Here is a 23,369-nt window from a genome sequence, read left to right on the forward strand (position 1 = left end):
AACAGTAGGTTCCCCCCACGAGTGATACATCAAGTATACCCAGCTTTAATCAACAGTAGTTCCTCCCACGAGTGATACATCAAGTATACCCAGCTTTAATCAACAGGAGTTCCTTCCACGAGTGATACATCAAGTATACCCAGCTTTAATCAACAGTAGTTCCTCCCACGAGTGATACATCAAGTATACCCAGCTTTAATCAACAGTAGTTTCTTCCACGAGTGATACATCAAGTACACCCAGCTTTAATCAACAGTAGTTCCTCCCACGAGTGATACATCAAGTATACCCAGCTTTAATCAACAGTAGGTTCCCTCCACAAGTGATACATCAAGTATACCCAGCTATAATCAACAGTAGTTACTTCCAAGAGTGATACATCAAGTACACCCAGCTTTAATCAACAGTAGTTCCTCCCACGAGTGATACATCAAGTACACCCAGCTTTAATCAACAGTAGTTCCTCCCACGAGTGATACATCAAGTATACCCAGCTTTAATCAACAGTAGGTTCCCCCACGAGTGATACATCAAGTATCCCAGCATTAATCTATAGTAGTTCCTCCCACGAGTGATATATCAAGTATACCCATCTTTAATCAACAGTAGTTCCTCCCACGAGTGATACATCAAGTATACACAGCTTTAATCAACAGTAGGTTCCCCACGAGTGATACATCAATTATACCCAGCTTTAATCAACAGGAGTTCCTCCGACGAGTGATACATCAAGTATACCCAGCTTTAATCAACAGTAGGTTCCCACACGAGTCATACATCAAGTATACCCAGCTTTAATCAACAGTAGGTTCCTCCCACGAGTGTTACATCAAGTACACCCAGCTTTAATCAACAGTAGGTTCCTCCCACGAGTGATACATCAAGTACACCCAGCTTTAATCAACAGTAGTTCCTCCCATGAGTGATACATCAAGTATACCCAGCTTTAATGAACAGTAGTTTCCCCCCACGAGTGATGCATAAAGTATACCCAGCTTAATCTATAGTAGTTCCTCCCACCAGTGATACATCAAGTATACCCAGCTTTAATCAACAGTAGTTCCTCCCACGAGTGATACATCAAGTATACCCAGCTTTAATCAACAGTAGGTTCCCCCCACGAGTGATGCATCAAGTATACCCAGCTTTAATCTGCAGTAGTTCTTCCCACGAGTGATGCATCAAGTATACCCAGCTTTAATCGACAGTAGGTTCCCCTCACGAGTGATGCATCAAGTACACCCAGCTTTAATCAACAGTAGTTCCTCCCACGAGTGATACATCAATTATACCCTGCTTTAATCGACAGTAGGTTCCCCCCACGAGTGATACATCAAGTATACACAGCTTTAATCAACAGTAGTTCCTCCCACGAGTCATACATCAAGTATACCCTGCTTTAATCAACAGTAGTTCCTCCCACGAGTCATACATCAAGTATACCCAGCTTTAATCAACAGGAGTTCCTTCCACGAGTGATACATCAAGTACAACCAGCTTTACTCAACAGTAGGTTCCTCCACGAGTGATACATCAAGTATACCCAGCTTTAATCAACAGTAGTTCCTCCAAGAGTGATACATCAAGTATACCCAGCTTTAATCAACAGTAGTTCCTCCCACGAGTGATACATCAAGTATACCCAGCTTTAATCAACAGTAGGTTCCCTCCACGAGTCATACATCAAGTATACCCAGCTTTAATCAACAGTAGTTACTTCCAAGAGTGATACATCAAGTACACCCAGCTTTAATCAACAGTAGTTCCTTCCACGAGTGATACATCAAGTATACCCAGCTTTAATCAACAGTAGTTACTTCCACGAGTGATACATCAAGTATACCCAGCTTTAATCAACAGTAGGTTCCCTCCACGAGTGATACATCAAGTATACCCAGCTTTAATCAACAGTAGTTCCTCCCACGAGTGATACATCAAGTATACCCAGCTTTAATCAACAGTAGTTCCTCCCACGAGTGATACATCAAGTATACCCAGCTTTAATCAACAGTAGGTTCCTCCACGAGTGATATACCCAGCTTTAATCAACAGTAGTTCCCCACGAGTGATACATCAAGTATACCCAGCTTTAATCAACAGTGGTTCCTCCCACGAGTGATACATCAAGTATACCCAGCTTTAATCAATAGTAGTTCCTCCCACGAGTGATACATCAAGTATACCCAGCTTTAATCAACAGTAGTTCCTCCCACGAGTGACGAGTGATACATCAAGTATACCCAGCTTTAATCAACAGTAGTTCCCCCCACGAGTGTTACATCAAGTATACCCAGCTTTAATCAAAAGTGGTTCCTCCCACGAGTGATACATCAAGTATACACAGCTTTAATCAATAGTAGTTCCCCCCACGAGTAATACATCAAGTATACCCAGCTTTAATCAACAGTAGTTCCTCCCACGTGTGATACTTCAAGTAGACCCAGCTTTAATCAACAGGAGTTCCTCCCACGAGTGATACATCAAGTATACCCAGCTTTAATCAACAGGAGTTCCTCCCACGAGTGATACATCAAGTATACCCAGCTTTAATCAACAGTAGTTCCTCCCACGAGTGATACATCAAGTATACCAAGCTTTAATCAACAATAGTTCCTCCCACGAGTGATACATCAAGTAGACAAGTCAGACAATGCTGAGTCCTGTATGCTGAACACGAGCGAGTGAGGTTGATGTGGGTCGAAAGTCTTGGTCCCAGAAACCAACGTGCACGGACGAAACATTAACAAAGTAATTAGTAGGTATGTTACCAAGACTTGGACTATGCATGATTCTGATTATGAATTAAGTCAGAGGTATATAGTCACGTTATATATTCCCCTGTTTTCCTTCGCTTAAATGTACATGGCTTATGGTTATGTCGTAGTGCTCATCAACATGGACTGAATCCAATACACACAAGTAATGTGACGACAGATTATCAAATTGCCGGATATTGCCCGATAATGAGTAAAGAGTTTAATCATTTATCACACAAGAGAAGAATATATGAATGAATTAGTTCTCAAGTAGTGAAAAGCATATTCAAAATATAAGAACACCTTTTCTCTAAAGATCCCTGTTTATACCACGTGAAAGTCAATACTATTCAATGATTACAATCTTAGATCTGTAACTTGTATCACAACTCCCACTTGACACTTCCTTTCAACTCTGAGTGGCTGAGCGAAATGGAAAATCCACAGACTTCCAAGCACTTCCAGCTATAAAAAAACTTGAATTAATATTCACGGAACCTTTTAGAGGAGTCCAGCGCAAGTTATGTTTCAAGTCGTCATGTCTCTGTCACATTCGAGCATCCATCCTATGAACTGGATGTAAAAATCGTGCACAACCAAGTCATCCATCAAGCCAACAATTCCTGTCGGCATATTGAGAAAACCTTTGCCCAAATTTAGGGAATGCCAGTCTAATGATTCACCTGTAAATCTTAAGCATAAAGTATGAGTTGACATCACATAAGGGCAAAAGTAAGAGAGAAGCATCTCTGAAATCACTTGACCATTACAGTTTCATCAGAATCAATCCAACAAGGGTCCATGCGGGTAGCAAAGGCACTGTAAGTCCCCATGGTCCCTAGTATGGTGGTCTGTCTTCAGTTGTTGGCGATCTATAGCCAGTTTGTATATTTTGTCGTCCTCTATAGTTAAAGTATTTTAGATTATTTACTAGTTTTAAATATATCTGTGATAGTCTAGTTGGTTTTACTGCCATTTGTCGACTGATATCTTAAACTGATTACCTTGTTTTAATCGCTCTATGGCTGTAATATTGCCTATGCGGTGTACAATTTTAACTCACTCACTCACCAATCAGAATTATTTGCGTTATCAATCCACTTTCATCATGAGCATGCATACTTGCTTTCCTGATTACTTAGTAAAGAGTCAAGTATTCCTTTTTAACTGAATATGTTTCCATATTAGGTGTGTCCGAAGGTAAGCAGGACTTTGCTGTGAACGTCAACAGTGACGGCACCTACAACGTCGTTGTTCAGGGAGATGTGTGGCTGAAGAGCGCTCCCACCTTCTTCAGAGCTGATGGTCAAGTGTTCTCCTCTGCTGATGGATCTCTGAAGCTGGTCAAGAACACTCAGTCCAGTGGTGAGGACGTCATCGGGCAGTAGGAGACCAACAGCTTCTTGTACCAGGCAGGGTCCAGTCAGATCGAGGCCAGCTTTGTCCAGTACACACCAGATCCAAGTATATTCACCTACAACAATCCGGCCATACCGTTCATATTGTTCAAACAGGTGAGTAAACTCAGTCTAGGATTGTAAATGTACTTAAATACAAACCGAGATTATTAAATTTCATTAGTGTACGTATTTTGATATTTTATATATATATTCAATCATTAACGGTAAAACTTTGAGCATATTAGCTTCATCTTTACGCCTGTGGGCAGAGAGAACTGCAACATTTAAAAACAATTCACGCCATCAGTTACATTTTTGCAAAGACTTCGCAAACGTTTTTCACAACGAGTTATTAATGTAGTACTTTTAGAAAACTCGTCCCGGGGTTTTGTTGAAAGTCGCTGCCTCTTCATATTTTACCTTGTCTTTCTGTCTTCCATCAATGACGACAACAGCGTTATATCAATGGAGCAAACAACACCGCCTCCAACAGCACTGCCTTCACTATTTCTGGCTTTCCTGGATTTCTAATCGAAGAGTCAACCATTCCATTGGGATACCTCAGTTATGCAGGGCTCATGTCTGGGAGCTTGGGTCTCATGGCAGGACAGTAAGTACTCGTAGACAAACATAGATAAACATGATATTATGTCAGGACCACACATACACTATCGGATGTCAGCTGTTTTGCCAGAAAATGGATGTTGTCACTGTCCCCAGGAAGCAGATGCTCTTTCATGCAGATCTTCTTCCTAATTAGTTCTCCCCCAGTCGATTCCAGATAAAATAGCATCGCATATTCCCGGATATGAAAAATGGTTCTTGTTTATGGAGGACTGGTGTTTTGTTTTAAGGGTCAAGGGTTCATGTCAGAGAGTACTCGTACTGTTGATGTTGCACGTGTTGAATGGAACACACATCAATCCTCTAATGTCTGTTGTTTTGCCAGAAGATGCAACAGTTAATGACACCAGCAACCATCTGCTCGTGCATGCAAGTTCATTTTTCAAAACGGTTTGACTCCAGTCGGCTTTAGGTGTAATTGAATCCCATTTACCTAAAGAATGAAATAACAAGTAGACGTTATAAATTAAAAAGTAGTCTCTTATAAAATAACTCGTTTTACATTTCAATTGTCAACCAATTTCAAATGGTGCTGCTCCATCTCCCAACTAACCAGTTGACCATCTCTTGCAAATATAGAAGTAACGACGTGTTATATGAAGTTTTATATTGTAATTTCCAATCAGTTTTAACTATTGTATACTTGTTCTCAAGGTGGGGACCATCATCATTTAAAATCAACGACGGGATTGAAGGTGGACCCCTGACTTTATTTGATCGAGTGAAGACTGCAAATACACTGATTATCTCCCCTGCCAGTCGGTTTATGTCGTCATCAATATGGCGTCAGAACTCCAGCACCGGCGGGAACAAGGTCTACTGGGGGACGATGGGAGGAGTTGAAGATGTCTCTGTTAATGTGGAAACCAGTTTTATTCTTTTCTGTGGAAACCAAGGGATTAATAAGGTACTTGTCATTCAACTTAGAAATAGCTGCGAATATCACGTGAGAGCATCTATTACCTAACTATTCAAACATGGAATCGTTCTGGTCTATTTCTCTACTTTTCTTCCGCCGAAACATTATGTAATTTCGTCGGCATATTTCCATTTCCGGAACATGTCCTATCTTTCATCACTTTCATCATAATAATCAAATGCTTTGTACCTTTGTTCAAGAAATATTTGATTGTTGCTGGGGTCAGATCTTACAACGATGGTATGGACGTACAGATCAATATATGAAGTCTGACTTTACCATCAACTACTTAGGATACTGGATGGACAATGGTGAGAATATTTGGACTTCCGTGATTACATTTTCAATATGTACATAATGTTCAACTAAAATATTTACTTTTACTGGAGGATTTACTTTATTCGCACATGTATGCGCACTACTTGTGGTTGTTCCGAAGCTTTATACGCAACAACAGCATATTGCTGCGCATGTCGCCCTGTGAAAAGCGTACATGTCACAATTCACAATTCATGTCACGTTAAAAAAACGCTGGAAAATCCAAAAGATCGTGTTTGTATGTTCAGGGGCGTATTACTACTACCGGACAGAGAAAGGAAAGAACGGCCAAGAAACAGTATTGGATCTCAAGAGCTACATGGGGTAGATAGGGGTACCCGTCAGGTTGGTAGATTTACTCACTCCAAACAATAAATATGTTATCGAAGAGTGCCATGAATCAAATGTCTTCCCCCATACGTTCGAGATCCAAGGGCATCGTTCTGTTCTTATTCAGCGAGTAATATTACAGAGTTGTGTTTTCAAGAATGTAGAAGAAGGGATAGGTTTAGGGTTAGGTTTAGGGTTAGGGTAAGGGTTAGGTTACGGTTTAGGGTTAGGGTAAGGGTAAGGGTAAGGGTAAGGGTTAGGGTTAGGGTTAGGGATAGCGTTTGGGTTAGGGTGACTTGACACTAAACAATATGCCTGGTAGGTATCCGGTATTCTGTAGGTGTACCTTTGATTTTTGTCTTAAATGTAGAGACGGTTACATATTTATATAGACCTTTTAAAACGCTCTTTCATTTTATCAGTTTTACAGCGAAATATGCATGTGTCAAACGATTTACGTCGGTGATTGATATATTACTTGAATCTGGAACAATCGCCATAATGTTTACTGGCTACATTATTGGTCCGTTCGGGCAGGATTATTATTTCGGTAGGATATATTTGGACAATGATCGTGTTGATTACTTACTAGGTCCATGCGAATGTTAGTACGACACCTTGTTAACTTGCAATGTACATCCGGTACGATAATTGATGGTACCAATGGGACAATGTCGTTTTTGTTAACTTGCCATGTACATCCAGTGCGATAATTCCTGATCGTTTTTTTTAACTTGCCAGTTACATCCAGTACGATAATTGATGGTACCAATGAGACAATGTCGCTTTTCTTAACTTGCCAGGCACATTCAGTACGATAATTGATGGTACCAGCCGGACAGTGTCGCTATTCTTAACTTGCCAGGTACATCCAGTGCGATAATTGATGGTACCAATTGGACAATACATCCAATATGACGCTTGGTGCCACTACTACGGCTAAGCGCTTGTTGTTTGCTTGCCAGGTACATTCAGTACGACGAATGGTGGTACTACTGGGACAATGACCATGGTGTTGTAAGATGGACAGTTCAACCGAAGATCTTCCCAAATGGAATGCAGTGAGTTATTTTTCATCTGTTTTTGTACCTGAGAAAATATTTCATTAATCTGTTAAATTATATATATAATATTATGCTCATTTCCTGTTAGAAACATATTGCATAAATAGTTCTATATTCCTGCAATCATTTATACACCCGTGCATTAATTAAGCGACACTCTATTTTGAAAATAAGATGTGATTCTACAGAAAAGTTAGGGTATAGCCTACATTTTAATCAACCTGCAGTTAAAGAAGCTTTATCCATTGACAGTTTTACAAATACCATAACCTTTTCTATTCTTTCTGAAAGAATAGGTTGATGAAAATGTGATTGGACTGAATTTTTACCCAAAATAACTATTCCTCTTCCGCTCAAACTACACGATTAAATTAAGTTTTGACTAAAAATAACAATTCTGTTACATACCAAGATGACATTTACACATCAAGTAAAATTTGATTATGCATAATCAGGAAGAACCCGAATGTCAAGGAGTCACACCTTTTTCCAACAATTCAGTTTGCTAACTGACAAAAAATGAAAAAGGACACTTTAATAAGATTTTGGATTTTTTTAATATCATTTTGAGTTTATTGTATTGAATGAACACTTCTCCTTGCCGGATATTGATAATTACAGCGAAAATCTGTTTGTTTGTACAGCAACATTTACTGCATTTCAAAATTTTACTTTTTTCAGGTTGACTGTAACGTTTCCTAAATCTTAGTTTACAAACTTTAATACATTCACAATATATAACTAATTTATAGGCCACATAACAATCAATTATTACTTTCGCTTTTCAAAATAAGGTAACTTGTTTTAGGACAGAAAACACCAGTTTTAAATATAGGCAATTATCCATTAATAATTAAAGTACATGGTAATTTCAATGATGTTTTCGTTTTTGAAATGTTAAATGCTTACTCATTATATTTCTTGGAAAGAATTTAGAAGTTCACATCAGGCAAAATTAATTTTTAAAAATACAGGGTGGTGCTTATTTTATGCACGGATATATATATATCTTTATAAGACCTTTATGTGTGTCAAATCGAAACTTGATTTATATCCCATAAGTTACGAGAGTGGATATCTAAAGTTGTAGAGTACCATAATTTTCCCCAAGATGAAATTTTGACTTAATTCTCGGAAACTAACACGTTTTCGTCTTCTTTACTTCATCCTGTGATAAAGGTGGCTTTATAACAAGACACAGTATCCCGTCGTGGCCCACAGTATGTACTGGTAAGCCAGGCCCAGGAATTAAATTAAAATCATCATATTAATCTAAATGCAAAGTTATTATATTTAAGATACAAATGTACCTGTCAAAATCATTATATTTTCTCAACTCTGTAAGGAGTTTTAATTTCAATACCAATTAAACAAAAACAATTGCTCAAAGAAAAAGGAAATTCCGTATCAAATACGTCATTTCACAGTCAAAAACAAAATTTTAGATGTTTCTATTAGTTTTGATACGTCTATATGAGTTGCTTCTATCCGTGAAGCCTATAGATGTGTACAAAAAACCACTATATCATTAAATGTTTGATGGTTTGTCAACATTTTAGGTCAAGCAACACAACTTACGCCAGGGCTAATGGGGGAAGTTATGACTTCCTGATCGATTGTCACAAGGCTTTACCTCTGGAAGAGGTACTCACTCATGTTTTGTTCAATTGGTACAATATAATCCTTTCCTTCTTCACCTCATCATCATTTGAGAAGGGTATTTTGTTCATGTTCCATCCATTCAACATAAACCTTTAGACATCTTTCTCATTTCGTTTCAGAGATTTTGGGATGATCTGCTCGCTGAGTCAAGGGATTGGGGTCTGTTTGTCTACGAACAGGTACTACCACTTATAACCAAATAGATATGAACATATTCAATATTTCAGCATAAATTCATTGTATTGTTTTCAATGCATTCATTTCCTTTTTGTAGGATTACCTCAATGAAGAATTTGAACAAATACAAAAGCTCCTGACTGACATTGACCTTGGCCGCCAATGGTTGACTCAGATGGGGAATGGGGCTGCCAAGAACGGACTGACCATCCAGTACTGCATGTCCTACCCGCGACATATGCTACAGTCTCTGGAAATACCTGTCGTCACACAGGTGAGAACAGGAATGGTTGTATTCAGATCTTAACAATATCACAGAAACGCTAATGTATTGTTTTGTTTGAGACTTGGGATTATGGATTTCTGGAAATATCTATTGTCACCCAGTTGAGATCGAGTTGATTTGAGTATGGTTATCCGCCAAATGGAATGAGTAAATCTATAATTAAGCGTGGATGTCCACTAATGTAGCTATATACACATGAGAGACACACCACGGAGTGAAATACATAGCGACTTCTCTTGTTGAAGAAGAAACATGAGTATTTGTTTAGCCATTTGTCGACATAATCGTCCTGAAAACAGACCAGATACATGTATACCTTTTGTCATTTGAAACTTCGTCACGTTATTGAACATTTGTTTCAGGCTCGTGTTAGCCATGACAACCGACCAGACACTGACAACTGGAAGATCGGTGTGACGTCACTATTTTCATGGTCTATTGGTATTGCACCCTTCAAGGATAATTTTTGGACAACCAGCGTTCAACCCGGAAATGGCTACAGTATGTACAAAATTAGTTTTGAATCAACATTAATAGTATTTTCAACATGAAGCTCATGACTAGATTTCTAACGACACATTGTTGATTGGTATTGAATAATGTGTTGCAGATTCTTCAGAACCGTACACGTCTCTAGTTCTGAATCAACATGACATTACTTTCCAATTGGAATAAAACCTTTGAGGAAGTAATGTTATGTTGATTTCATTCCATCGTTCTTAAGAAAATATTCTCAATCAGGTGAAGTGTGTAATATTCATATCATGCCATGACTACATTTGTAGAGGCAGAAGCTTGATATATATTGAATGGGTTCCAGATTTGTCGGAACCCCACACATCACTGAATGCCGTGGTTGCAACCTTAAGTACAGGCCCAGTGGGGATTAGTGACATGGTGGGAGGCACAAACAAGACACTCACAATGAAGTAGGTTGGCTGTTAGTTCTAAATTCCAAATCGTTCTGTGCAGTGATATTTTATCCTCAATGATTATACGTTTGCTTCCAGTTCTATCTATCTATGTTTACTCCAGTAAGTTTTTTCTCACACATGTATTTCTTATCTATTTCTCCTGAATATGTTATTCACTTACTATGTATTTTTATTATTTTTCACTCATGGATTGAGTTAACATTACTCCCATATTTATAACATTTTATTTCTGTTTTATAAGTACTCACATGTACATTTCACCACTGCTCCTACTTCTTCTATTTTTGCACAGATCTGTAAATGCTGATGGCCTAATCCTGAAACCATCGCGACCGGCGACGTCAATTGACAACAGAATACGGAGGGTAAGTTCGCACGTTGTTTTACTTTTATGTAGCCTGATGTGGATATCATGCATTTGTAACCCTTGATATGTATGAGGATGTTTTTAGTTTCATCTTTTAAGAGAACAAGTAAAACACCTTCCAGTATTTATTTTTCAAGTCTTTATAGTGACTAGTCTGGGGGCTAAATCTACGGTTCCAGCAAGAGTGATTCAAGTTGTACTTATGCCATTATCTGATAAAACATTCTTTTCACGACACACCAACATAACACACTCTCGAACTCCCTCCACTTCAATACCTCTGCTTCTCATATCGTCCGTGAGTAGTTCTACTCTATAAACAGATGCCACTGTACATCTCACCAATGACATGTTTAAACCAACAATGGACATAATACTGCAGGTTGAAATGATTAACTGTAATGGTAACAAGGTATGATCGAAGGAGTGTTTTGTGCTACCTCGCAGTGGTTTATGCCTGCTTAAATGGCATAGGACAGCATCCTTTAACACAATGAAATGGCATAAATCCCTTTATAGCATGGAAGGTTTATTGTCATGAATATTTTCAAGATGGCTTGGTCAGACTTTGAGGGTCCTGATGGGGAGGTGTGGTCCACCTATTCGGATTTTGGTGGAAAGAACAAGTACGGTATCATCCTTGCTGCTGATCTTCAGGGAAACTACACCATGACACCTTGCATGGCTGGATATCAAGGGGTAGGACATTACGTTTCTTCTTCCCTTATTACTACTGTCACATGATTCCCGTAGTTTACTGTTTCGGTTTACCTGTAATTAGTCAGGTGTGCTGCTAAAATGAACGTTATTATTTCCAGTTTCCGAACTCCATGGTTTTCCCAGCCAATAATCCCAACAAGATTCAACCTTTGACAGACCCCCAGCCTTTGACAATGAGTGGCTGTACCATGGCTGACTTCTGTCTCTTCTATGTATCACCTGTACTGAGCATCAATGGGTAGGTGTATTACTTTGTTTCAAATCATGCAGATATGAATAAATATCAAAACTGATCCAATATATCAAGCAAATCAATATTAACTGTGCTATATATACGTAATGTCTGAAACATTATAAACCGAAAGTGATAAATACTTCCACAGCATTCTAAGGATTTTCTTTTGTGCACTTCATCAAGGTCCCAGACATTAAGAGAATTTACCTAAATGAAGCAGTGAATATACCTTGAAGGTATCAGGGAAGATACCGATTTTTCGATTAGGAAATATGTTTTACTTGAGTGGACATGATAATTTCCAAAACTGTAAGCACAGATGACTTCAAGTGATTTTAATCTACAGTAGGACACATTGTAAACAACCTTTACAAGTTTGGTTTGTATTTTTTAAATTTTAACTTAAGGAAATGAAAGTGTATAAATGAAGCATACATTTTGTCTGAACGAAGTGAACGGCGATATCATTGGTTTCCCCTGCAGCATACAAGTTCTCATCCAGGGTGAGTTAGACAAGTGGGTGCCGATGTCTCCCCAGAGAGTCACGGACATCAACATTGCTGATGACATCACCATCAGCCTCACTGGAGCTGTCGACGAAACTGTCTCCTTCTGGTTCAACGTGGATGGTAAATCCTCACCTGTGACCTGTATCCTCGGAGCAGCAGGACTGGCCACCCTTAGTTTCCCAGCTGGCACATGTCGTGGTTCAAAATGACTTCATATATTCGTATTAAATAGACACTGTTTACTTCATATCACTACCACACAGTTACTACACATAGATGAACATACGCAAATACGGTCATACTGTATTTGCATTTGTTTCAGTAGTTTAAAATGTGACTTTTGGTCCAGTGAATGAACGATTATACATGTGCCTAAATATAAGTTCCTCTCTTGAGTATTCCGCAATATTAACATTTCTTACGCCCATACTCCCTTGAATGAATGTCAATAAACGTTATATGAGGTGTGAATTTACTTCCGTTGTTGATTTGTAAACGTGTGTGTGCTCCTGAATTCAATTCTGGGATTAAAAGAATGCTGATTAGGGTAAGATAAGCAAGTGCAAAAAGATGGATGTCATGGCTTCTCAGAGTTTGAGCGCATCCTCTGTAAAGTCAATGATTATGATCATCTGTACACACAGCTTTAATCAACAGTAGTTCCTCCCACGAGTGATACAACAATTATACCGAGCTTTAATCAACAGTAGTTCCTCCCACGACTGATACATCAAGTAAGGCAATCCTGAGTCTTGTAATTGAACACGAGTGAGTGAGGGTTGATAGCTTGATATGATGCAGGTTCCAGAAATCAACGTGCTTGGACGAAACTTTGCAGGAGTAATTAACAGGTATTTCACCAAGATTTGAGAATACGCATCATTCTAATTATGAGTAAAGTCAGAGGGACATAAGTACTCATTAATGGAAGAAAATCCGTGATGGTTTCCAGTTGCTTTATGCAATGGAAACTACCAATGATACTTTACTGTAAGTTTCCATTTCTGGAAACTAACTTTGCTGGTTTCCGGCAGTTTCCAGGAAACGGCCGGAAACCATCAATCATAGTTTCCATGATCGGAAACCTACATGATTCTAACATTACCTGTTATTTTTTGTACATAAGTTATGTAGTAGTAGAAGTGCCCACCAACATGGACGGACACAAAACAAACTATAAATGTGACGACAGATTACAGCTATCTTGCACCCGGATATTAAATTACACATCTGTACCCGAATCACACAATAAAGGAATATATGAATAACTTATTTCACAAGAAGAGAAAAGTATATTCCAAGTAGAAGATGGCCTTTTCCCTAAAATTTCTTGTTTAAACCACGGGAAAGTCAATACCATGGCACCTTTTAGAGAAATTCAAGTGCCAGTCATTTCAGATCATCATGTCTCTGTCACACTCGAGCATCCATCCTAGAAGTGACGTTAAAAAGATGCAAGACCAGTCATTCAGAAAGCCAACAATTCCTGTCGGCATATTAAGAAAAAGTTTGCCCAAATAAAGGGAATGCCAGTCTAAAGATTCACCTGTAAATCTTAAGCATACAAGATTTGAATTTTCAACTATTTCTATAATATTTACACAACAAAGATAGTTAGGATACCATTTACGAGTTAACATGTTAAGGACGGTCTATATACGTTATGCGTTGTTTTTATTTGACAGTTCGGAATTAATTACACAAGTAGAGTTGAGTTAACATTCTCATTGCTCAGCTTTTATGTTCATTTGCTTGATCTACTGTTTTTCAACGTCAAAATACATGTTACACAAAGGCAATTAGGCTAATGTATCTGATAATATCTTCATTCATACATGAAAATGATAGGATGGACAACATGGTAGTTAATTATTAATAATATACATATAAATAGTCAGACTTTCAAACACACGGTTTATGTACACACATGTTCTTCTAGAGTGAGTGAGTGAGTTTAGGTTAACGCCGCTTTTAGCAATATTCCAATAAAATCACGGCGGGGGACAATAGAAATTAGCTTCACAGATTGTACCCATGTGTGGAATCGAACCCGGGTCTTCGGCGTGACAAGGGAACGCTTTAACCACTAAGCTACCTAGCGCCCCTTTACTGCCGCTAGAATTTCCAGTAACCAATTTGAAAAAGAAGGGCCAACTTTTTTATTAAAAGCCTAAGCCCAAAATTTCAGAAACATGTCATCATTGAGAAATACATTTCACATATTGTTTTCTCCAAATACTGCAAATGGCATGTTCTTTCAATTTTGACAGAATATCCTGAAGCTCTGAAGATGGATAAGTAGCTATATTTGTAATCCCCAACGTGTTTTAAACCAAAGGAAAACATGGATCAAGGAATGAACTCTTTCGATAAGTTTGTCATGTGGGATAATTGTGACAACCCAGTCAGCAATATTTCTGAATCATATGGTGAGATAAATAATTATACAAGACAAAAAATATAAATGCATCTAATGTCAAATGTCAAATAACATTTTAATTGCTAAACAGTAATTATGTTTCTGGGTATTTGTTTTATGAGCATGGCAGTTATATAGGCCTCATTGATAAAGGGTCAAATGATATATAGCACATGTAAAGAAAAGTTGATCAGAAATAATAGAACTAAGAGTGTCATCATAATGTTCAATGTAATGACAAACGTGACACATCGTGACATACAGACAATTTTAAGCAGCACGAGCAAACATCAGGGGCCGTATTTATAAAAATTCTAAGAAAATTCTTAGTTTTGCTCTAAGATTACCAAAACAAAATCTTAGCTAAAAGTAACTCTTAAGAATTATTCATAAAGGGTCTAAGAGTAACTTTTAACTAAGAGGGGGAGTTCATTCTTAAGAAAATACTTAGCGCTGTAGCCAAGGCAAATCCGGGAATTCCCCGAGGTTATAAATAGCTTACGTCATGTTGATGGCGGCGCTTGCGCTGACATATAAGAAGAGTTGAATAGCAGACTGAACCGAGTTTAGTTTGTTTACGTTCTGTTACCGGAAGAGGAGCTTCCTGACCAAAACTTGAAAAGGTAGGTAAATCGAGTTATGTTAACCCCAAAATGTGTTTTTTTAAATATATTTATATCTGCAAGTTGTCTCGTGCAAACTTTTCAAACGACAATCTTTGTTTTTTTCTTGACGAGCACAAAATGAATGCGTCAACGGAGTTCATCCCAGGCATGGTCATTTGGGTTGAGGTCTGACCACTCCATCCGCTCTACACCCTGCTGTCTACAGAATTCCGTGGCAATCCTGGCCCTATGAGGCCTAGCGTTGTCGTCTTGTAGTAAAGAGGGTCGGCCATAAGGCCATGCGTAGCTTGCAGGAATGGTACTGCTTTAGGAGGAGCCATAATCTCTTATATCGGCCATGATGTCTACTCCATCTCAAACGCGCCTGCCTGCGACGTGGTGTTAGTGGTGGACAAACTGCAGGTCGCCTGCAGCGGAGTCCGGCTGCACTTAACGTCGACGAACGGTGCTCCTGCACATCCTTACATTGTTAAAATTGAAGTGTTCTGTCTGAAGATCGGATGCGATAAGGAATCTGTTTCGTAACGAAGTGTTAATCATGTGCCTATCATCTCGGACTGTTGTGACTCTGGGGCGACCTGGTGGACATGCCCATTTCATGGACTCATTGGCTTGAAATCTCTGCCACAGTCTACCAATAGCACTCTGACTCACATCAAAGCGGACAGCAACCTGAAGCTGAGTTTGACCGGATTCCAAAAAATCCTATAGCCTGACCCCTTTCAGCAAATGTAAAAAAGCGTCTAATTTTAATCTGCGATTACAAACAGGTTCCTGAACAGTGAACGATAGTGAAAAAGCATCAATGCATGTGTATTGTTCTCCACTTTCTATGGATAGAGCGACTTGCACGTGCAAATCATTGACATTAAGTGGCAGGTGGATTATCATGTTTAACAGATTAAAGATAATATGCAGCAGAGAGTGTTCAGGTGATCCTGGCACAGTCAGGCTGGTAAGGCTCATCATCAGCTCAGGGCCCTTGACCACTCTACGCGCAGCCCAGACAGCAAATGGGACTTCTCCCAGGAAACGCTGCCTAGTCGAATCCACCAAGAACTTGCCGGAGAATATGTAGACTCCCCAACACTGCAGCCTTCTGCATTACCCAGAGTGTCAGAAGGGCTGTTCTCTCGGTGGAGAACCCGGGCACCAAACCAAGGGCACCGAGAACAATGGGGAGCCTGGCGACAGTGTACATGGGATGCAAGTGAGACACTTCAAAGGCGAGGTACGCATATTTATCATGCTTTTCCTGAATCTTGCCAATCACGTTGCCGTCAAAAGGGACAGAACATTCAACGATATAAATAAATTCATTGGCTTTATCAAAAGGGATAGAAAGATCAGGTTTGTTGGCTGGAATTTCTTCTGAGGCTGTATATGTGCCTATTCCAAAGAAGTTTGAAAGCATAATTTTCCATGACGCCCTGGACATGTTAAGGGTCGTACCATGGATGGACCTCAGAGTCAAAGCCACAGGCATGGCGAAGACGGTAATAAAAGCCACGAGCCATGCCATCATATCTCTTAAGATATGCTGTTTGTGCCAAGGAAGGGCATCCACTGACAAGTTGTTGGACAGCTCTGTAAATACATTACACAGTCGTCATTTCATGTAAATATTATCTTGGAGAATCACATTTAGGCAATTGCTAGTGCGAAGCGTATTATTATTTTTATTATTATATGATATTTATATAGCGTACACATCCACGATAAGGGGCTGGAGTGTTCCCTTGATCAACGGATGTCTTTTTGTCTGGCATTCTTTTAACCTACTCAGCTCCCGGGGAGTATTCAACCCATGCTGCCTGTTAGGCGCAGCGAATTATCGCTCAGCGAGTTATCACATAGCCTCATCCCCTAAAGGTACCCAATTGCAGCTGGGTGAACTGGGACACGTAGTCACAGTACATTGTTCATTGATACTGCACGTTACAATACCCGCAACTAGGTGTCTGCACGTGTTCGTGTGTCCACCATCTGGTCACCAACCATCGGATGAGTGGGTTCTTTTAAGTGCACAGGGTTGTGTACTGCACACTAGGGGTTGTGAGCCTGCAAGTAATGTTAGCTCCAAAGTTTTTACACCCGGTCACAAGTGGGGATCGATCCAGGCCCACCATACCCTACGGATTCCCATGGATTGCCATATTGACAATTTGAATAAAAATATGTGCCATTTGTAAGAGAATGTATCGGACGTTAAAGAACGTAATAATGACATTTCAACGGCCTGATGTGTATTTCCATACTGTTAAGAAAGTATGTACAACATTCAATTGTATATATTTCAAACAAAAACTTTTAAGAAATAGTGTTACCAATAGGTGGACCTTTCATAAATGAAGCCAATTGTATTAGTCGAGTTTTTCTTATCTTTGCCACGCTATCAGAAACTGAGCCGCTCGATCTATTTACATTCTTGGTGCGAGCAAAATAGAATGACTTTTAACACGGATTCCTGACAGTGGTCTGGATTTAGGATCTCAGATAGTGAACGACATTTGGTGAAATACATATATAAGTCATTTGATTCGGTTACGAGTCGACATCAGTTCAACATGTGCACTAAGGCCTGTATAAACCTATTTCTGTATACATTGCTTTGGGTTGGTAAGTATACTTTGTAAGTTGGTAAGTCACTCTTTACATCAATAGTTTAAATCTCGCCTTTCTTGTACACAAATACATATAGTGACTGATTTTCAAAATCTCTTTTTATGTTTCATTTTAAGAAATATACCTGTACGGTATACCTTTTTCCTATCAGTCGAACTGTTGCCGTAATTACTTACCTAAAAATAATGTTTTTGGAATTGATTTTAACATGAGGTAATGAATTCAAACAAGACATTGAAAACTTTGATTAAAAATATTAGCCTGAATATTAAATGCTAAAAATCCATTTACAACACGGACCTCTCTGTGGCAGGTAATAACTGTTGTTAAAACTTTGGGTGACTCATGAACCTCATAAACAACAAATACAATGTCTATCACATTACTGTTCACTTTGTCACATTATCATCTATGTTCATTTGACCAGTAAAGTTTCATCAGAATCAATCCAACAAGGGTCCATTCGGGTAGCAAAGGCACTGTAAGTCCCCATGGTCCCTAGTATGGTGGTCTGTCTTCAGTTGTTGGCGATCTATAGCCAGTTTGTATATTTTGTCGTCCTCTATAGTTAATGTATTTTAGATTATTTACTAGTTTTAAATATATCTGTGATAGTCTAGTTGGTTTTACTGCCATTTGTCGACTGATATCTTAAACTGATTACCTTGTTTTAATCGCTCTATGGCTGTAATATTGCCTATGCGGTGTGAAATTTTAACTCACTCACTCACTCATCAGAATTATTTGCGTTATCAATCAACTTTCATCGTCCGCTTATCATGAGCATGCATACTTGCTTTCCTGATTACTTAGTAAAGAGTCAAGTATTCCTTTTTAACTGAATATGTTTCCATATTAGGTGTGTCCGAAGGTAAGCAGGACTTTGCTGTGAACGTCAACAGTGACGGCACCTACAACGTCGTTGTTCAGGGAGATGTGTGGCTGAAGAGCGCTCCCACCTTCTTCAGAGCTGATGGTCAAGTGTTTTCCTCTGCTGATGGATCTCTGAAGCTGGTCAAGAACACTCAGTCCAGTGGTGAGGACGTCATCGGGCAGTGGGAGGCCAACAGCTTCTTGTACCAGGCAGGGTCCAGTCAGATCGAGGCCAGCTTTGTACAGTACACACCAGATCCAAGCATATTCACCTACAACAATCCGGCCATACCGTTTATGTTGTTCAAACAGGTGAGTAAACTGAGTCTAGGATTGTTATGGTACTTAAATACCAACCTTTCTGCACAAAGGCACTAAAGGCAAGACCATCATTTTACATCACATACCTCACATTTACACGTTTAGATTGTGGATGTTTATTTTGCAATTATGACATCCAAATTCACATACTGGTTCTTATTCGTGTGCTTTCCCATCTACATGATAGATGGCCTTAAAGTTTCACCAGTGACCACAACGAGGACAATGCAACAGTGTCGCATTAATGACTGTTTATCTGATCAGGTGACTGTTATGCGAAAGATAATTTTCTAGTTCTTTGTGTAATTCCCGAATAAGCTGCGTCTTCCTGAATAAGCTGACAAATTGTAAGCACACTTTTTGTTTTTACCAATGACGACAACAGCGTTACTTCAATGGAGCAAACAACACCGCCTCCAACAGCAGTGACTTCACCATTTCTGGCTTTCCTGGATTTCTAATTCAAGAGTCAACCATTCCTTTAGGGTACCTCAGTTATGCAGGACAGATGTTTGGTAGCTATGGTCTCATGGCAGGACAGTAAGTAGTCTTATGGTAAAATTTTATGATGTGTTTTATAACTTGTTGAAAGGATCCCATAAAAAACCGGTAATGTCAGCTGCTCTGTCAGAAAATGCACATGGTTAATGTCACTAGCAACTATCTCGTCACATATGCTAGTCGATCCGATACCAGATGTTGCATCCCATTTGCGTGAAGATGAAATGGCGTTGCTACAACTCCCAAATAACAACTGGACCATCCCTGGCAAGCAACTTAAAGGCCAGGGTTCAAACCTATACATAGATGGGGTGTGGCCTCCTTGCCTTGTCAAAGCTGTCCTTAGATGCAAAGCAATGTAGTATTCAAATACATTCCGTGAAATATCGCAATACTGACTCACGGGTTCAGGCTGATATTAAGCCATAGTATAAAGGAGTATGTTATGAAGACTCACAGCAAAAAGTATGGATGCAGAGAGTCTACAAACCATACATTTTGAATATATATTTCTCATTTTTAAATCCAGATTTGAATTTCCCAGTGTGTCAGTCAGGTGGCCAGAGGAGGTGCGTTTCCATAGAAACAAGCCTTGTAGTGGGGGAAATGTTTTCATTCAGGGTTTCATATTTCAGGCAGGCTGGGAAAATGCCTCCCTCCCCGCTCCCCTGACACCATGCTGTGCAGGGCTATGGTTGTCCACTCGTCTGATGCTGACATCTCTTTGCTGAAGATTATTTATTCAGAATATATGTAAAATTTGATGTTTCATATGTGCTAATCAAATTAATTTCATGAGTCACCATAATATGAAGTGAAAGGGTTGTTGGACATTTTCTATAAGGCACACGTTTATTCTAGTAGTAAATTCCAAGGTTAACCTTTGACATCGCCAGGCTCTGGCTAGGCACCCATAGCCGTTACAGCCTTGTCACTCACGGGCTGATAACATCTTCACTGCTGAGGGTAAGCAAATGGGAGACTATTCGGAAACCCACGAGGGTTTAGGAGGTTTGCGCCCCGGGCTTAACGACGTGTAATATAAAGTTAAATATTGTAATTTCCAACCACTTTCAACTCTTGTATACCTTTTCCCAAGATGGGGACCATCATCATTTAAAATCAACGACGGGATTCAAGGAGGGCCCCTGGCTTTATTTGATCGAGTGAAGACTGCAAACACACTGATTATCTCCCCTGCAAATCGGTTTATGTCGTCATCAATATGGCGTCAGAACTCCAGCACCGGAGGGGACAATGTCTACTGGGGAACGATGGGAGGAGTTGAAAATGTCCCTGTCGATGTTGAAACCAGTTTTATTCTTTTCTGTGGTAATCAAGGCATTAATAAGGTAACTGTCATTCTCCCTACAAAGAGATCCATCTTGACCGGCAAGGCCTAAACATTGCAAGAGTCTCCAGAACATCTTTCCATTACATTAATACTAATGCTTGTTTAACAAATACATATTTACATTGTGTCCCTAAACAACAAAGAAGTTTACCTTGGTATAGAAACCTACTTATACTTGCAGGCCTTCGTAAGCTGGGGGCAAATCTTGAAACAATGGCACGGCCGTACAGATCAGTATGTCAAGTCCGACTTTACGTTAAACTATTTAGCATACGGAACAGACAATGGTGAGGATATTTGGATATGTATTGATTTGATTTTTTCAACAATGTATGAACCCATCCTTGAACCAAACGAAAGTACCATATGCCCCCGCAGACAAATATTTGTTGATCTTCATAGAATATACATTCTTCAAGTACCAACCTGAGATTGGGCCATTGTCATGACATACAACTTTAACATACTGTTGCACACGTTTTCGAATGGAAGTAGCACTCGTTGTAATTCAGACAATGGTAAACACTGCTGGCTTCTGCTAATGAATGGATGTGTGACAGTGCTCGGCATTGCATGATTTCTGAGCGTGTCTGCCCCTCAATGGAACATCTCTTTCATGTGGTGTGTACTCTGGCAAGTGTCTATATTTATAAGTTGCCCTTGCGTTGTCATTATTTTCATGACGTTTATTCCCCCAAACCTTTGGGACCAAAACCATCCGAAAAGAACATGCTGTTTATTCAGGGGCGTATTACTGTTATCGCTCCGAGGACGGAAAGAACTACCAGGACACAGTGTTGGATATCACGAGCTACATGGCAACCTTAGGGGTACCCATCAGGTTAGTTGACTTGCTCATGCTTTAAATAGATATGTTACCAGACGGGTTCGATGAACGAAATGTCTTCACCCAAGCATGCTAGGTAAGAGAGAAACATTAAGGTATATCCACTGGTGAATTTTACATGTTAAAATCATTTTTCCGACAAAATCACATTTGCTTTATGCTTTTAGTGCAGTGATTAACTCTCTTTCTTCCACTTGCTGATTGTTTGCTTTGTGACGAGTGGGGAAATAATCAGAACAATATTCATATTGTTTAACTGCTAAACTATTGGTTCAAATATACTCTTAAAAAAGAAACTTGACATAGGAACAATTTGAATTTTAGGAAAATACTTGACACAAACCAATCCATGCTGAATCTCACCATGTGGAGGAATGGTTGCCAAGACAAAACGTTAAAAAGAAACATATTGAACAAAATCGTAACGTTACACTCACGTTGGTAGTGAATCGCTAAAACGCAACCAAACATGAAATGAACGTGCATCATGAAATTGTGTATCAACCCGTGCTGAAGCCTATGACTGTAGGCTTAATAAAGTCAAATCAACGGTACTCCACATGCATTACTTTAAGCCATTATAGACGACCAAAAAAAGCCAAGACTGACAGAATCTCAACGACACAACGCCATCGGCCGCTAACAAGGAGGGGCATCGCAGCATGAGGTGGCAAGGCACTTCGGCGTGTCCAGACAGACTATCTTAAACTTATGGACCTGATACAACAACACTGGGAGTGTTAATGACAGACCCAGGTCAGGTCGACCAAGAGTTACCACCGACAGCGATTGAGAAGGCCGTGGGCAAGATGCAGGACAGTTTCCTTCTCAGATGAGTCTGATGGACGTTCACGTGTATTCAGACGTCGCAACGAACTTTACGCCGATAACTGTGTACAGCAGGTTGATAGATTTGGTGGTGGAAGTGTCATGGTGTGAGCAGGTATCCATCATTATGGCCGGACAACACTTGTGCACGTGGCAGGTGCATTGAATGGGGTTCGCTATAGAGACGAGTTTTTGCAACGTCACGTCGTTCCCTTCATCAACGTCAACCGTGGATCATTCCAGCATGGCAATGCTCGACCTCACGTTGCGCGTGTTTGTCGGGACTTCCTCCCTCCAGCAAAACAACGTTCAGGTGTTACCATGGCCTTCTCGATCACCCGATTTGTCCACCATTGAACATCTATGGAAAAACCTTGATCAACGCTTACGCCAGCGTAATCGGCAACCTAGGACACTACAAGAACTGCACGCAGCACTTCATCAAGAATTTCAAAACATTCCTCAAGACAGCATTCGGCATCTCATTTCGTTCTATTGGCCGCCGCTGCCAAGCTGTTATCGATGCTCATGATGGTCACACCAGATACTGACATTTTACTCTGACCAAGTGCCTTTAATAGCCCTCTGTGGTTTTACCAAACACCTTTTAGATAATCATGTTTTGAATATGTGTAAAGTTGATGATTTTACTGTAATTGAGCAATGATGTCGT

The 23,369-nt window shown here is 39.6% G+C and overlaps 2 protein-coding genes across 3 annotated transcripts in view; both read left to right on the plus strand.

Moving 5' to 3' along the window:
* The window catches only part of LOC124257782, a 29,964-nt gene extending 25,820 nt beyond the window's left edge, over positions 1-4,144 (plus strand). Inside the window, exon 18 of the mRNA XM_046691922.1 lies at positions 3,945-4,144. Within this exon, the coding sequence (XP_046547878.1) occupies positions 3,945-4,144 (200 nt within the window). The remainder of the gene's footprint in view (positions 1-3,944) is intronic.
* A 3,241-nt stretch (positions 4,145-7,385) lies between these two features.
* Positions 7,386-23,369, plus strand: part of LOC124257774 — a 52,839-nt gene continuing 36,855 nt past the window's right edge. For both annotated transcript variants that reach the window (XM_046691918.1, XM_046691916.1), the window contains exons 1-5: positions 7,386-7,408; positions 8,591-8,641; positions 8,971-9,055; positions 9,193-9,252; positions 9,348-9,524. In XM_046691918.1, coding sequence (XP_046547874.1) covers positions 7,404-7,408; positions 8,591-8,641; positions 8,971-9,055; positions 9,193-9,252; positions 9,348-9,524 — 378 coding nt within the window. In that variant the 5' untranslated portion in view covers positions 7,386-7,403. The remainder of the gene's footprint in view (positions 7,409-8,590; positions 8,642-8,970; positions 9,056-9,192; positions 9,253-9,347; positions 9,525-23,369) is intronic.

The sequence above is a fragment of the Haliotis rubra genome, unplaced genomic scaffold, assembly GCF_003918875.1.
Source record: "Haliotis rubra isolate DU_JTF1 unplaced genomic scaffold, ASM391887v1 Scf672, whole genome shotgun sequence".
Lineage (NCBI taxonomy): Eukaryota > Metazoa > Mollusca > Gastropoda > Lepetellida > Haliotidae > Haliotis > Haliotis rubra.